A 16544-nucleotide genomic window follows, 5' to 3' on the forward strand; every position below is an offset into this window, starting at 1 on the left:
TTCGGCACTGCGTCGCTTTGACAATTGCGCGGTCGTGCGACGTGGCTCCCAAAATTGGCGTGCTTTTTTTCCCGCAAATAGAGCTTTCTTTTGCTGGTATTTGATCACCTCTGCGGTTTTTATTTTTTGCGTTATAAACAAAATTAGAGCGACAATTTTGAAAAATGCAATATTTTTAACTTTTTGCTAAATTAAATATCCCCAAAAAAACAAATTTTTTTCCCTCAGATTAGGCAGATACGTATTCTTCTACCTATTTTTGGTAAAAATAAAACAAAAAAAAAAAAAACGCAATAAGCGTTTATCGATTTGTTTGCGCAAAATTTATAGCGTTTACAAAATAGGGGATAGTTTTATTGCATTTTTATAATTTTTTTTTTTTTTTTTTTTTTTTACTACTAATGGCGGTGATCAGCGATTTTTTTCGTGACTGCGACATTATGGCGGACACTTCGGACAATTTTGACACATTTTTGGGACCATTGTCATTTTCACAGCAAAAAATGCATTATTGTGAAAAAAAGGATTTTTGTACTCACCGTAAAATCAATTTCTCTGAGTTCATAGACGGACACAGCCTTCATTGACCTTAGGGTTATGCTTCTTCCTACCAGGAGATTTAGGCAGAATTCTACAGCACTTAAGGTGTTAAAAACTTTCCTTCATGCCGCTCCTCCCAGGGGGCGTGGCTCCCCCAGGCATAACCCACACCCTGCTTTAGCAGCCCCAGTTCGTAACAAGCAGTACAAACAAAGGAGGGGTGGGTGCTGTGTCCGTCTATGAACTCAGAGAAATGGATTTTACGGTGAGTACAAAAATCCTTTTTTCTCTTTCGTTCATAGACGGACACAGCCTTCATTGACCTTAGGGACGTCCCCAAGCAGTGTAAAAAAAAACGAGGGGTGGGAAAAATAACACAGCAAAAACAGGTTACACCCCAAACAAAAACCGGAGTTACTCAACGGAGGAACTCCAACCTTAAACTGCCGCCTGTAACACCCTGCGGCCGAAGGAGGCATCAGAAGATGCACTCACATCCACCATATAAAACTTTGAAAAAGCGTGGACCGACGACCAGGTCGCAGCCTTACACACCTGTAACACAGAGGCTTGGTGTCGGAAAGCCCAAGAGGCCCCGATCGCCCTGGTCGAACGCGACATGACCCGAAAGGGGGGCGCCCGCCCTTCAGGGCATAGGCCTGAAGCACAACCTGTCGGATCCACCTGGAAATGGTGGCCGACGAGACTGCCAGGCCCTTACTGGGACCGGACACAGACACGAACAGCGAGTCCGACTTCCGGAACGGAGCTGTCGCCGACAAGTAAACTCGAAGGGCCCGAACCACATCCAGAGAATGTAAAGAGGCCTCCTTCGGGTTCTTCGGCTGAGGACATAAGGATGGAAGAACAATGTCCACATCCAAGTGAAAAGCCGAAACGACCTTAGGGAGAAAAAACGGCTGCGGCCGCAGCACCACCTCATCCTTACGGAAGACCAAGCAGGGAGCCTTGCAAGACAAGGCCGCCAGAACAGACAGACACCCGTCTGATCGAGGTAATTGCTACCAGAAATAAAATCACCTTTTGTGACAATAAACAAAAACCCTCCCGAATGTCCTCAAAGGGAGCATCCTGAAGCACTGAAAGGACTAAATTCAAGTCCCATGGGGGTAACGGAGGGCGCACCGGAGGGGCCACCTGCCAGACCCCCTGACCCAACGCACGCACCGAGGAGTGCAATGCCAAGGGTCGCTGCAAGTAAAAACAGCCAGAGCAGAAATCTGGCTCCTAACCGTACGTAAGGCGAGAGCCTGAACCACTCCCTGCTGCAAAGACAGCAGAATCCTGAACACAACGCATGTACGAGAGTGCCAGTTCATCTCCCCACACACAGAGAAGTAGGCCTTCCATGTATGAGGAAAAAACCTACGTGAGGTAGACTTCCGTGCAGGCAGCACGGTAGAGACCACCAAGCCCAATAGGCCTCGGTCCTTAAGCCCCTGGCTCTCAAAAGCCACGCTGATAAGGCCGACGCGTCCGCCCACGGGTCCTTAAACCTGGCCACGAACCGTGGCACCTACCGATAGAGACGGGACGCTAGAAGGTCCACGTCCAGAGTGCCCCACTTTCGGCACAGACCCCGAAACACCTGCGGGTGGAGAGACCACTCTCCTTGGCCCAGTGCAGTGCGACTTAGGTAGTCGGCTAGCCAATTCCGTATTCCCGGAATGTACCCGGCCGATAGAGCCGGAACGGACCCTTTGGCCCACCGAAAGGATGCGCGCGACCCCCGTCGCTGCAACAGAACTCCGTGTGCCTCCCTGATGATCAACCTACGCCACGGACGTGGTGTTATCGGACAGGATCCTGACCGGTCAGGCCTGTAGATCCAGGGACCACCTGGCAAGGCAAAGCTTGATTGCTCGGAGCTCCAGAACGTTGATCAGTAAGCAGGACTCCACCTGAGTCCAGTGCCCCTGGGCTGACTGGGTGCCCCAAGCGCCCCTCCCCAACCGGAGAGGCTGGCATCCGTCGTGACCACTGTCCAGTGGCCTGCAGAAAAATGACTTTCCGGCCCGAAGCACCGGAAACGCCAGCCACCACCCAGGGGAGACATGATCAGATGACTAAAAACTGAATCTGGTAATCCAGAGATGACGGAAGCTAGTCCCATCGTGACAGCAGTTCCCTCCGTAGTACCCTGGCGTGGAATTGGGCATACGGAACCGCCTCGAAAGAGGCTACCAACTGACCCAGAACCTGCAGAATCGCAGAGATGACCGCTTCTGGGTCGGCAACTGCTGCACAGCAGATAGCAGAGTCTGAAGTTTTTCCGCTAGGAGAAAAACACTCCCGCCCCGGAGGAATCCAGGACCAGTCCCAGGTATCCCCGAGACGGAATCAACCCTGATTTCAGGACAATCCAGAAACCAGCCGAACACTCGGAGAGCACGGCTCTACCAATGCAGAGCTCGAAGAAGCTCGTAGGAGAATGTCGTCCAGACATCCCATAATAACAAACCCCCGCTGTCACAGCCGGGCCAGTATCGGGATGAGCACCTTGGCGAAAACCCGCCGAATGGGAAGGACACCATTGAAAATGGCCCCCCCCGACCGCAAAGCACAGAATCTCCGGTGGTTTGAGGATATGCAGGTACACGTTCATGACATCCAAGGATGCCAGAAAATCCCCCTGATAAAGTGCCGCTATTACCAAGCGAATCGACACCACCTTGACAAAACGAGGGACTTGAGGCCCAGGATCGACCGGGCCCCATCCTCCGTGGGGACACAAACAGAATGGAGTAAAACCCCGAGACCGTTCCAACGAGGGAACTGGCACAATCACTCCCCTGACCAGAAGATCCTGGACAGCCCCCGACGGAGTCAACCGGCGAACCGGAGGAGGCCAGAAGCCGGAGGGAAAAAACCTGTTTGGCAGACAAGAGAGAAACTCAATCTTGTACCCCAAGGAAAACACTTCGCAATGCGAAGCCAGTCTCCCACCCGAGACACGGGCGGGTGCAGACCTTCAGGCGGAAGCAGGCATGTCCGCAGACTTGTTAGGCATGCAGTATCAGGTGCGCTGCTACCCCGCAGCGGGGATTCAAGCACCATGTAGACCTACCCCCACCGCACAGGGCGAGCGAAAAAACGCTCGGAGGTAGGCAAGGAGGGTCCTTGTACAGGGCGAGGTCCCTAGCCCTTCCCAGACTGTGGGAACAGCATGCGCTTACCACCCGTGGCATCCTCAATGATGCCAGTCAGGGAAGACCCAAAAGGACCGTTCACCCTTAACGGCCATCACCAAGGCCACCTTAGAGGTCCTTCTTCCAGCTCCTGCAGCAGGAGCTTCGCCCTTTAAGTCGGGGCCTGACCAGGGCCCCGGCCAGAGCCGGCCTCACCGCCGAACCCACCACCGTGAATAGGGAGCGGGCCACGGCCTCCACTCTCCTATCAGCGGGATTCTGAAATGCAGGAGCCCCTTCCACAGGCAACGTGGTGGCCATGCGCAGTCTGGGTCCACTGGCGGAGGAGAGACCTACTTTTTTTTTTGTTTTTTTTAAAGCCCCCCCTCAAGGGGGTAACAGGTTGCAAAGTTTTTTGACAAACTTTTTTTTTTGCGGTGCATCCCATTCCTTGTATAACATATTGTCCAAATAAGGAACACAAGGAAACCCTTCAGCGGTGCGTGGTAGTGTGCTGGTACTGACACGGAGGTGTCTCCGCCACATCCTCAATTTTTAGAGTCTCACGCACCACAGAAACAAGAGCTCCAACAAATTCTTGCCAGCAACTGACTGCAGCAGAGTCATCCTCACTATCCATAAGGGTTAAACCCGCAGCCTCTGACATAACAGAACCAGAAAAAAACAGCGATTCTGTGTCATCCCCAGAAGCAGGCTTCAGGGAGGGGGCGCTTTTTTACCCCCCATCCGGGCACTAGCTGCTTCAAACCTGGCAAGAAACCCAGGACAGCCAACATAACAGATGTGGCAGGGGGAGGGGCGTTAAGGGTTAACTCAGGCATAGCTTGAGTTCCATAGTGTCAGCGCTGAGTCACCCACCCTGCAAGGCAGGACAAAAAAACCCCACTGGTCACCTCCTTGCTGCTATTGCAGAGCATGGGGGCCCCCGGTATTCACCACCCCACCCAGCTGCAGAGGGAGCTGAAAAAAACCTCAGGTGTGCTCTGATGTGCTTGTTATAATGTGTCTTCACCTCATGGAAGATTCACAGCGTTTCACAGCACTAAAAACTGGTAAAAGAGACCAGAGGCTGTGATGAGTCATCTCCGGGAAGAATCACATCGTTACCAAGGAGATTTCCAAGATGGCCACCATCTGAGGTAAAAATTACCTCATAGAACACAGCAGCACTGGCTGTGCTTTGTCTGTCACATTTAGAAAAGAATCACAGCGTTACCAAGGAGATTTCCAAGACGGCCGCTGTCTGAGGTAAAAATTACCTCATAGAACACAGCAGCACTGGCTGTGCTTTGTCACCTCAGAAAAGAATCACAGCGTTACCAAGGAGATTTCCAAGATGGCCGCTGTCTGAGGTAAAAATTACCTCATAGAACACAGCAGCACACAGCAGCACCCCCCAGAGTAACAACACAGTCCCCCTAACAACACACGGGCTCCGGTGGTAACAAAGAAAACCCAGGAGGCCCCCCTTCACAGCCACTACCCAGTCAGGGGAAGGAGGGAGAGGAAGGGGAGAGAGGAAATCAGGGCGGACCCTTAGTCGACCTCCCCAGGGAAACCACCAGCCAGACCACTTACCTGAGTAAGGGGCCACTACTTACCTGTCCTGCGACTACCCGGCTGGAGGTATCCCAGACAGAACCAACGTCCGTAAACGGCATGGCTGTCGGCCAGACACACTGCGACAAAGCCATAGAGACCGGTCATATGTGTGCCCTAGAACCGAAGTTCCCCGGCCGCCCCTGGAGCAACGGGGCCTGTCGTGGACGTCCCAAAGCTGAGCTGAGGGCCGGCACACGCTCGAAGGCCGAACAGGGGGGGACTACAAGGGTCGAGGACCCAGCCTGTCACCCAGTCGGCTGTTGATAGAAGAATCGCAGGATTCAAAATGCAGGAACAAAACAATAAAAAAGCGAGAAAAATCGCCAGAAAAAAACTCCAGAGTCCAGGAACTCCAGAGAGAGCCTTGACCTCCTGTCGTTAGGCAGAAAACAAACTGGGGCTGCTAAAGCAGGGTGTGGGTTATGCCTGGGGGAGCCACGCCCCCTGGGAGGAGCGGCATGAAGGAAAGTTTTTAACACCTTAAGTGCTGTAGAATTCTGCCTAAATCTCCTGGTAGGAAGAAGCATAACCCTAAGGTCAATGAAGGCTGTGTCCGTCTATGAACGAAAGAGAAATGACGGTTGCAGTTTGGGAGTTATCCACAAGGGGGAGCGCTGAAGGGGTTAGGTGTTCCCTGAAGTGTGTTTACAACTGTAGGGGGGTGTGGCTGTAGGTGTGACGTCATCGATTGTGATTCCCTATAAAAGGGAACACATGATCGATGACGCCGCCACAGTGAAGAACGGGGAAGCTGTGTTTCAATCTGCCCAGTGAGCAAGGACAGAGTGGAGAGACACTACTCCCCTGCACAATGCTGGATCAAGCACGGGTCAGAAAATGGGGGGGAATCCTCTGGCACAGAAGATTTGTCTCAACTCGTAGAATGCATCAAGGTAAAAACTTAAGGGTTCAGAATCACACAAAGTGACATTTGTTTTTACTGAACAGGCACTTAAAAAAGTTTACAAGATGGCTGTGATAAATGCTGAGCATTCTGTTTATTGCCAGCTGTATGAAATATGAATGCATGAAACTCACTGTGCGGGATGCTCCCTTCTCAGTCTCCTTGTCCATTTTGGAGCCCATTCCATCCAAAGAGTGCTTCATAACTCTCAGCAGGTGAGCCTCCAGCTCAGACTCATTCTTGTTGTCAATCATCCCCAGGTGATCCATGATCTGAAAGAAGTTCATCACATGAGTTATTGGCTGGGATTACCAAAAGTTTCTAGAACTTAAAAATGGCTGTCAAAATATGCCGTAAACAAGGCAAACCATCAACGTTTGACTATAATGCAACCATTGTATTTGGTGCCTCGTACTGTTACAATACAGTTCTATAAATCAGCCACCTTTGCTCCCTTGAGCTTGCAGAGAGTGTGCAGAAGGGTCTTCAGAGTCCTCATAGGCAGCTCGCTCTTGTGTGCTTTCAGCTTCTCCTTCGGAAGGACCCTCATAAAATTATGGATGTCCAACAGAATTCGGTCTAGATTGAGGTTGTTGATGCATTCTGGGAGAAGCCGTATCATTCGCCACAAACACTAAAAGTCAAAAAGGAAAAAATTATAGTAATGTTAACAGGAGACTGAATTCACCAAATCCATCAAGCAAACACTGCATGAATTTGGAAAACTGAGAATTGAACATCCCAAAGGGTAGAAAATGTTATACAGCAATTAGAGTTCACAATACAATGAAATAAAAACCCGCACTTCGACCACGGTGAACGCAAGATACAGGTGTAAAAAGTATTCCAAAAACATACTGTCATTTGGCAGAACTTTGCGTAGCCAAAGAAGCCTTCTAGATTGGAAAGACCTGTGAAAGGTTTCTGGTTATTAACCACTTAAGGACCTTGGGTGTTTTTCAGATTCGGCGTTTACAAGACTAAAAATTACTTAAAACCCTCAAAACATTATATATTTTTTTTTCTAACACCCTAGAGAATAAAATGACGGTCATTGCAATACTTTGTCACAACGTATTTGCACAGCTGTCTTACAAGCGCACTTTGTTTTGGAAAAAATTAACTTTTTTTAATTAAAAAAATAAAATGCAGTAAAGTCAATCCAATATTTTTATATATTGTGAGAGATAATGTTACGCCGAGTAAAATGATACCCAACATGTCACGCTTCAAAATTGCGCTCGCTTGTGGAATGGCGTCAAACTTTTACCCTTAAAAAATCTCCATAGGCGACATTTAAAAAAATTCTATAGGTTGCATCTTTTGAGCTACAGAGGAGGTCTAGGGCTAGAATTATTGCTATCGCTCCAACGATGGCGGTGATACCTCACTCGTGTGGTTTGAGCACCGTTTTCATATGCGCGCGCTACTCACATATGCGTTCTCTTCTGCACGCAAGCTCGTCGGGACGGAGCACTTTAAAAAAATGTTTTTTTTATTTTTATTATTTTTTTACACTGAAAAAAAAAATTATTAAAATTGATCACTTTTATTCCCATTACAGGGACTGTAAACACCCCTTGTAATATAAAAAAGCATGACAGGTCCTCTTAAATATGAGATCTGGGGTCAAAAAGACCTCAGATCTAATATTTAGACTTAAATGCAAAAAAAAAAAAAAAAAAAAAAAAATTAGAAAATATTGCTATAAGAATCATGGGCGAATGTGACGTCACTTCCGCCCTTCTATGGGGACAGGTGGGGGCCATCTTGCCCTCACTCGTATCCCAGCTGAGGAGAGGAAAGGACCCGATCGCCTCCGCCGCTACGACGGCTCCGGTAAGCGGTGGGAGAGGGGGCCCTCTCCCACCGCTGATAACAGTGATCTTGCAGCGAATCCGCCGCGGAGACCACCGTTATCGTTTACAGGACAGCTCACAGTAAAGATAGATATCTTGGTTGTGGCAGAAGTGGCTGCCGTTACCGAGATATCCAACTTTAAAAAAAAAAAAAAAAAAAGGACGTATATGTACATGAGCGGGTCCTTAAGTGGTTAAGGAAAGAAAATGGTACAATATTTGATTCTGAAAGACATTGTTTTACCTTCATGACAAGCTCAGAAAACTTGGGTGAGCTGGCTGTAGCAAGAAGACTGTCTTGAAGCAGCACCAGAAGAGCGCTGTGGAAGAGAGCACAGGTTAGGACATGTGCAGCAATCTGTAGCAAAGTTACCCAAAAGCCACAAAGCCTTACCTAAGAATGTTGGTCTGATCAGATCTCTCCAACACTTTCACCACAAGGAGGTTGACTGAGCGCACCACTTGCTGGCCTTCTTCAAGATCCTCCACCCTGGAGTCCAGCATGAGGGTAATGAGGCCATGCATCAGATCCTTTAGTACACCAGAGGAAGCTTCCCGAGCCAGGCTTTCCATCTGAAAGAGCTGTGAGCAGATTTTAAGATATTCATCATTCACTTGTGCAGAAATATGGAGACCTGTCAAGGCCCACTCATCTTAAATGTATTCAGGAGGAACTGTACAAATTGCATGAGATCACAGCAAGAATTAAGTGCATTCTGATATTTGGAAGTCAAAGGCGTGCTAAAGACTTAATGCTACATAGCGGCAGGAGTAGGGAGTTTGCCGCAAGGAGGTGTTGTGAACACACAGCAAGGAAGTAGTCCCAAGGGAGGGGGCGAGCACGCTAACCCCCAGCCAGAACGGCTCGGATGATGGGGGCAAGCTTACTGAGGAGGAACAGGAAGTGAGAAATTCAGACAAAGAAAAAAAAAAACATTTACAAGGGAAAGCGAAAGGAAAAGGTAAGTGAACAATGCACTAGCTTAAAACGAACCCATTTAGAAAATAAAACAAACCTTTACAACCCCTTTAATATCAACACCAATATGACTGAAGAGTACAGTCTGGTAACCCCAAGACAGAGGGTTGATTGGATTCAGACCAATTATGCAACTGTGGATAAAGAGTCAGGACAGTCTTTCCACAATTAAGACTGACCAGTTTACTAAAAAGAAACTTACCGAGATCATGTTGCCAATGATGCAGCTGTACAAACGTACAATATCATCTTTGTCCAGCCGTTCGTCTGCCATGTGGGTATTGTATATCAGACGCAATTGCATAATGGTGGCAATTAAGAACTGGTCTATGTGTCCAGACATGGCCTCTGCTTTATCTTCCTGACGCAAAACTTCATCAATCTGAAAGAAATCAAGCAAAGCAAAAACTCAATCGCCAGACCAGACCATGACCTCTAAATAAAACGTAGTAGACCTCAATCTTACCTGTGCTAGAGCCTGTATACTGGTGTTTATGTCCCCACTGGCAACCTGGGAGATGACATAGTTTATGGTGGAGGCTGTGTTGCTGTGCATGTCATCAAAGTGTGGGGAGACCGCTCTTATCCTATGGACAAATATCAGTTAGAAGAAGCCACATGGTCATACCTCAGAGACTTTAGAAGCTACAGAATTGTTCCCCATTTGGTGCCGAGACCAAAAGAGAAAAAATAAATAAAAAATAATCTACCAGCATGCCTCATTTTTGAAGCAAAACAGAGCATATTATAAAAAAAGGGGAGGGACCTGTGCCCTTTAAAATCGAGATTAGGAAAATGCTCCAATCCAGGGGCCTCAAACTGGTAGCCCGCCAGCTGTTGCAAAACTACAAGTCACATCACGCCTCTGTCCGTGGGAGAGTCATGCTTGTAACTGTCAGCCTTGCAATGCATCATGGGACTTGTAGATTCATAACAGCTGGAGGGCCGCCAGTTTTGACAGACACGGGTAGATAACTATTGGGGTGCCCAAAAGTAGCACAACTGATCGATAAGCAACATTGCAAAACAATCACCAACAAGGTCAAGAAAATATCGGTCAAGAAAACCAAACTGATCTGCAAGCAGGACCCAAAGAGTGGCATGAAGGACCTTAAAGAGGATGTAAAACCATCAGGGACAGCTTTCACCTACAGGCAAGCCAAGATTAAGGCTTACCTGTAGGTGCTTGAAATATCTCCTAAACCTCCACGGTTTAGGAGATATTTGCAAAGTGCCCGAACAAAGGCCTCTTCTGCGCATGCGTCGACTAAAAAGGGCACGCTGTGCCGTTTCAAGCTGGCATCATGCTATGAAAGGCGGAGCCTGCACACATGCGCGGGAGTGATGTCACGCGACTCCGGCCAGTCACAAAGCCAGAGTTTGCAGCCCCGGAAGGAAGAGGGGTGAAGATTGGACGCTCGCTGCCAGTGAGGAAGACTGAGACATCGCGGGCTTCTCCTGCAAGCAAGGGTCACATAATGGGCTACTTATGCGGTAGTTCACCAAATGTCCCCTCAACAAGAAGTATATCGCAATAGATATACCATGAAATTGCAACCCCAGAATGCTTGTTGGAAAGCTGAAAGTCGGTGTGGGAGAAAGCAAGGTTGGAGGTGAAAAACCACAAAGCCCAGGAATACCACCTGCACCCAAGCATTTGGGATGCACGTTGTCCAAGCGTCTGCAAGATGCCCCACCACTCTGAAAAGTAGAGATGCACCTCTGTGGCTTGCCTGATGACTCTGAAGACTTGAAGTGCCAGCCCGTGAAACGAAAAAAACATTACAAACTTAAATGACCGCCAATATAAACACCTGCATATCATGTTTTAATAACTAGTCCAGAGCCTGATCCCTACATTCTAAAATTCTACAAAGTACGGCTAAACCAACAGCAACACGTCTGCAATAACTGAAGGGACACTTACTTTGGTTCTGGGAGTAAGACTGGTTCAAAAATCTCATCCAGTTTGTGTTGAACCAAAGCTGGCATCTCGCATCTTACAGTTCCATTGTCGTTCTCGATTTCATCCAAATCCAACTGAAATTCTCGTGAAACGGAATTATGCGCAGGCTCAGAATGTCCTCCCATGTTACGGGCTTGGCTGTGGGGAACACAAAACTTCTTAACGACAATCAAAACAGCTTAAAGATTTTCTGGTAGTAAACTAGAATAAAAGTGAATCGCTACCCAACCCTTTCCCAAATTTGGAGGGCCCACTCCCATTGACCCATAATGTAAGACCTAAAAGTGAGACCTACTGTGGTCTAATGCAGTGGTTCTCGACCTCAGTCCACGAGAACCCCCAACAAGCCATGTTTGCATTTTTTTTTTCTTTTAATCTTGCACAGGTGCCTTAAAATCAGTCAATGGCTTGGTATTTTGGACAGCTATTTTATCTAAGAGAAACTCCCAAAACATGGCCTGTTGGGGGTACATGAGGACTGAGGTTGAGAACCGCTGATTTAATGGGCAGTAGCCCTAAAGCACTGCCATGGCAAAACCATCACACCCCTTGTAGAGGCCTGGTCATCTAATGGAGCACGGGGGGGGGGGGGGACCAGTTCCAAAAGATACATTAGGAGTACACCTTTCCATTTATCCAGTGAGCTGTGTCCCTGGTGAAGCACAGGGTGACCTCCATTCATGTATACTACTAGAAATAAAACCACCTACATGTTCATGAAAAAAGCATTTAGGACGGTTTCACATGATCTTCAACTCCTATAAGAGCAGTTGAAACAGCAAGCTTTTCCAAAGCATTTTCAGCGGTTTCAGCAAGCTTTGCTGAAGGCTTTTACAGTACCAGTCAGCTCCAGTTTGGAAACATTAAAAACACTGGGATTTACTAATGCTGGAGAGTGCAAAAATCAAGCTTTCTTTCTGCAAAGAAACCAACCAGCATGTTCAATTAAAGCGGGAGTTCACCCAAAAATCAACTTTCTGCAGTTAGATCCAGCATACTGCTGACATCTGCAGTATGTTGGTCTTTTTATGTCTATTTTGGTACTTATCGTTATAGAAGTATTTCTTCTATGGCTCCGAGCGGGGAATCATTCGGGGAATGGGCGTTCCCGAAGGCAAGCAAGTTGATTGACGGCCTTCGATCGCGCGTCACGGCTAACGAAAAAAGTCGAGGTGACACTTGGCTGTTTACGGCGCCTGCGCCAGCCGTGTAGAGCTGACTGCGCAGGCGCCGTAAATTGCCGAGCGTCACTTGTGTATCTTCGGAAGCCGTGACGCGCTATCGAAGGCTGTGAATCAACTTGCTTGTCTTGAAGGGAACGCCTATACCAGGAAGTAATCCCCGCTCGGAGGCATAGAAGAATTACTGCTAAAACGATAAGTACCATTACTGCTAAAACGATAAGTACCAAAAAAAAAAGAAAAAAAAAAAAAGAAGAAGAAGACCAGCATACTGCAGATGTCAGCAGTATGCTGGATCTAACTGCAGAAAGTTGATTTTTGGGTGAACTCCCGCTTTAACAATAAAACATGGAAGCTGAAATTGGAAGCAGATTGGTTTCTATGCTTCCAGCATTAGTAAATCAACCCTACAGGTCCTACTGGGAGTGCCGACAGCCCTCTTCAAAACAAGCCATTAACAGGCACCATTTGAAGCTGGTTGAAATCCAGATGAAGCCTGCTGGCATAGCAGCTTGTTTAAAGTGACAATTAGCACTTCCATTAAAACCTGTATTAAGTTTCAAAGTGGGAGCTGAAGGGAGCTTTTAAATCAGAGAAAGCTGCTTGAAGCTTGCTGTTCACACAAGCTGAAATGTGTGAAACAGGCCTCATGGTTTTTGTACTGTGATGTACTGGCTTAATTCCATAAAAACCCTCTTCCGAAGCAGTCCTTTGCAATGGAAAGAGAAAGAAAAGGAAAAAAAAAAAAAAAAAGAAAGAAAAAGAGAAAAAGAAAAAGAGAAAAAGAAAAAAGAAAAAGAGAAAAAGAGAAGAAAGACACTCTGGACAAATTTTATAATGCATTTTCCCTACTGCACAACACATTGGGATGCCATTCACAATGACAACTGTTGTACTAGTAAATGGGCAGGCTGGTATATCTGCCAACAGGTTCACCCCCTCCCCCCCCCTTTTTTTTTTTAACTCAGCACTCATTGGCTCATTGTTCCAAGGATGGCCATTCACTGATCTTTTTCTGTAAATAGCACACTGACAGTTATATTATAAAAATATGAAGAGCTACAAAAAAATCCAGGTGTAACTGTAGATCACTGAACATGCCCTCTCTCACAGACCGGTGCTCCAATTTCAGTGCAAAAATGACTAGCGAAATAGAAGAGATGGATGAAAAAGGAAAAAGTAGAAGAGGTTACTTACATCCTATAAGTGCGATACATAATTCTGTCCCAAGAGAAGCAGTGATAGAAGAACAGAGTATTTAGAGGCATGCAACTAAAAACCCAAGGGCTTAGCAAAACATAGGATGCAGACAAGTACAGTAAACAACCAATAATGTTGCCCAATTCCTACACTACAATTTAATGTAGATAAACTGGACTAACTGGGTTTAATGCACATCAAACGGGAAGAGACTTCTATAAAAACAAAAAAAAACAAAAAAAAACTTGAGGGAGGTACTACAAGCCAACAGCTGAACCTACTTGAGTTTGGAAGATATGTCTTCAGGTGGTGCTTTCCTAGACAGGCTGGCATTGGCACTCTGAACACGCTGAGGCTTCTCTTCCACTGGTTTAGCTGGGGCAGCCCCTGTCTTCTTCCCAGCACGCTTTATTCGCTCCTCTAACATGCTCATATCCTTCTCTGAGAGCTGCAGGGAGAATAAAAAATCATCAATAAGGACATGTATCCAAAGCTAGGTATTTAGCATCTACCATCACGCACCAATCCATAAGATAAACTCACATTTCCAATGAGCTTGAAGATTTGTTCCCCTGTCACATTATAAACGGCCACGATGGTGTTGAGTGCTGCATTGCGTACAGACGTGTCACGGTCTCCAATCTGGGTAGCTATCTCTTTAAGAGCTTTGGCAGGCGTCGGCTGGCAAACATTCACACCATAGGATTCCACCAAGCAGCCCAGCTCCTCTAGGCATTCTATAGAGGAGGCAAGACAATTTGAAGACGTGGTGCATAGAATATTTCTCCCAGAGTTTAAAAAATAACTAAAAAAAGAACTAAAAAATAAAAAGTTGCTCCTTATTACCTGCCCGCTGCTTGGAGTTCTTGGATTTGATCCCATCCATTACAAAATTAAACATCTTGCTTGCTGGGTAGATCTGGCACATCTTAGTCAGTATGGCACGCACATCCTTCCGCACAAGATCCTTTGGCTCACCCACCTAAGAGTGGATTATTAGATCAGGTATAGCTTACAATAACCCTGTACCATATTACAACAAAGCAAAACACCAACTCTCCCAAGAACACTATAGATGACTTTAACCACTTAAGACCCGGACCTTTAGGCAGCTAAAGGACCGGGCCAGGTTTTGCGATTCGGCACTGCGTCGCTTTAACTGACAATTGCGCGGTCAAACAAAATTGGCATCCTTTTTTCCCCACAAATAGAGCTTTCTTTTGGTGGTATTTGATAACCTCTGAGGTTTTTATTTTTTGCGCTATAAACAAAAATAGAGCGACAATTTTTGAAAAAATGCAATATTTTTTACTTTTTTCTATAATAAATATCCCGCAAAAATATATAAAACATTTTTTTTCCCTCAGTTCTACCTATTTTTGGTAAAAAACAAAAAAAAAATAAAAAATTATCGATTGGTTTGCGCAAAATTTATAGCGTTTACAAAAAAGGGGATAGTTTTATTGCATTTTTATTATTATTATTTTTTTTTTTTACTACCAAGGGCAGTGATCAGCGATTTTTTTCGTGACTGCGACATTATGGCGGACACTTCGGACAATTTTGACACATTTTTGGGACCATTGTCATTTTTCACAGCAAAAAAAAAAGGATTTTTGTACTCACCGTAAAATCCATTTCTCTGAGTTCATAGACGGACACAGCCTTCATTGACCTTAGGGTTATGCTTCTTCCTACCAGGAGATTTAGGCAGAATTCTACAGCACTTAAGGTGTTAAAAACTTTCCTTCATGCCGCTCCTCCCAGGGGGCGTGGCTCCCCCAGGCATAACCCACACCCTGCTTTAGCAGCCTCAGTTCGTAACAAGCAGTACAAACAAAGGAGGGGTGGGTGCTGTGTCCGTCTATGAACTCAGAGAAATGGATTTTACGGTGAGTACAAAAATCCTTTTTTCTCTTTCGTTCATAGACGGACACAGCCTTCATTGACCTTAGGGACGTCCCCAAGCAGTGTCAAAAAATTCGAGGGGTGGGAAAATAACACAGCAAAAACAGGTTACACCCCAAACAAAAACCGGAGTTACTCAACGGAGGAACTCCAACCTTAAACTGCCGCCTGTAACACCCTGCGGCCGAAGGAGGCATCAGAAGATGCACTCACATCCACCATATAAAACTTTGAAAAAGTGTGGACCGACGACCAGGTCGCAGCCTTACACACCTGTAACACAGAGGCTTGATGACGGAAAGCTCAGGAGGCCCCGATCGCCCTGGTCGAATGCGCCATGACCCGAAAGGGGGGCGCCCGCCCTTCAGGGCATAGGCCTGAAGCACAACCTGTCGGATCCACCTGGAAATGGTGGCCGACGAGACTGCCAGGCCCTTACTGGGACCGGACACAGACACGAACAGCGAGTCCGACTTCCGGAACGGAGCTGTCGCCGACAAGTAAACTCGAAGGGCCCGAACCACATCCAGAGAATGTAAAGAGGCCTCCTTCGGGTTCTTCGGCTGAGGACATAAGGATGGAAGAACAATGTCCACATCCAAGTGAAAAGCCGAAACGACCTTAGGGAGAAAAAACGGCTGCGGCCGCAGCACCACCTCATCCTTACGGATGACCAAGCAGGGAGCCTTGCAAGACAAGGCCGCCAGAACAGACAGACACCCGTCTGATCGAGGTAATTGCTACCAGAAATAAAATCACCTTTTGTGACAATAAACAAAAAACCTCCCGAATGTCTTCAAAGGGAGCATCCCGAAGCACTGAAAGGACTAAATTCAAGTCCCATGGGGGTAATGGAGGGCGCACCGGAGGGGCCACCTGCCAGACCCCCTGACCCAACGCACGCACCGAGGAGTGCGATGCCAGAGGTCGCTGCAAGTAAAAACAGCCAGAGCAGAAATCTGGCTCCTAACCGTACGTAAGGCGAGAGCCTGAACCACTCCCTGCTGCAAAGACAGCAGAATCCTGAACACAACGCATGTACTAGAGTGCCAGTTCATCTCCCCACACACAGAGAAGTAGGCCTTCCATGTATGAGGAAAAAACCTACGTGAGGTAGACTTCCGTGCAGGCAGCACGGTAGAGACCACCAAGCCCAATAGGCCTCGGTCCTTAAGCCCCTGGCTCTCAACAGCCACGCCGCTAAGGCCGGTGGCTGTGAAACAGGGTGGAAGATC

At 47.0% G+C, this 16544-nt stretch overlaps 1 protein-coding gene across 7 annotated transcripts in view; it reads right to left on the reverse strand.

Annotated features, from left to right (window-relative positions):
* CKAP5 (cytoskeleton associated protein 5) overlaps positions 1–16544 on the reverse strand; it is an 83931-nt gene that overhangs the window by 4342 nt on the left and 63045 nt on the right. For 5 of the 7 annotated variants that reach the window (XM_040328214.1, XM_040328212.1, XM_040328215.1 and 2 more), the window contains 11 exons: positions 14248–14383; positions 13945–14138; positions 13683–13849; positions 13399–13422; positions 10982–11158; positions 9521–9641; positions 9257–9436; positions 8470–8657; positions 8320–8395; positions 6662–6850; positions 6351–6488 (listed from right to left, as the gene is read on the reverse strand). In XM_040328214.1, coding sequence (XP_040184148.1) covers positions 6351–6488; positions 6662–6850; positions 8320–8395; positions 8470–8657; positions 9257–9436; positions 9521–9641; positions 10982–11158; positions 13399–13422; positions 13683–13849; positions 13945–14138; positions 14248–14383 — 1590 coding nt within the window. The remainder of the gene's footprint in view (positions 1–6350; positions 6489–6661; positions 6851–8319; positions 8396–8469; positions 8658–9256; positions 9437–9520; positions 9642–10981; positions 11159–13398; positions 13423–13682; positions 13850–13944; positions 14139–14247; positions 14384–16544) is intronic. The other 2 variants (XM_040328213.1, XM_040328216.1) reach the window with 1 other exon arrangement.

Source organism: Rana temporaria, chromosome 11 (assembly GCF_905171775.1).
Source record: "Rana temporaria chromosome 11, aRanTem1.1, whole genome shotgun sequence".
NCBI classification, from domain to species: domain Eukaryota; kingdom Metazoa; phylum Chordata; class Amphibia; order Anura; family Ranidae; genus Rana; species Rana temporaria.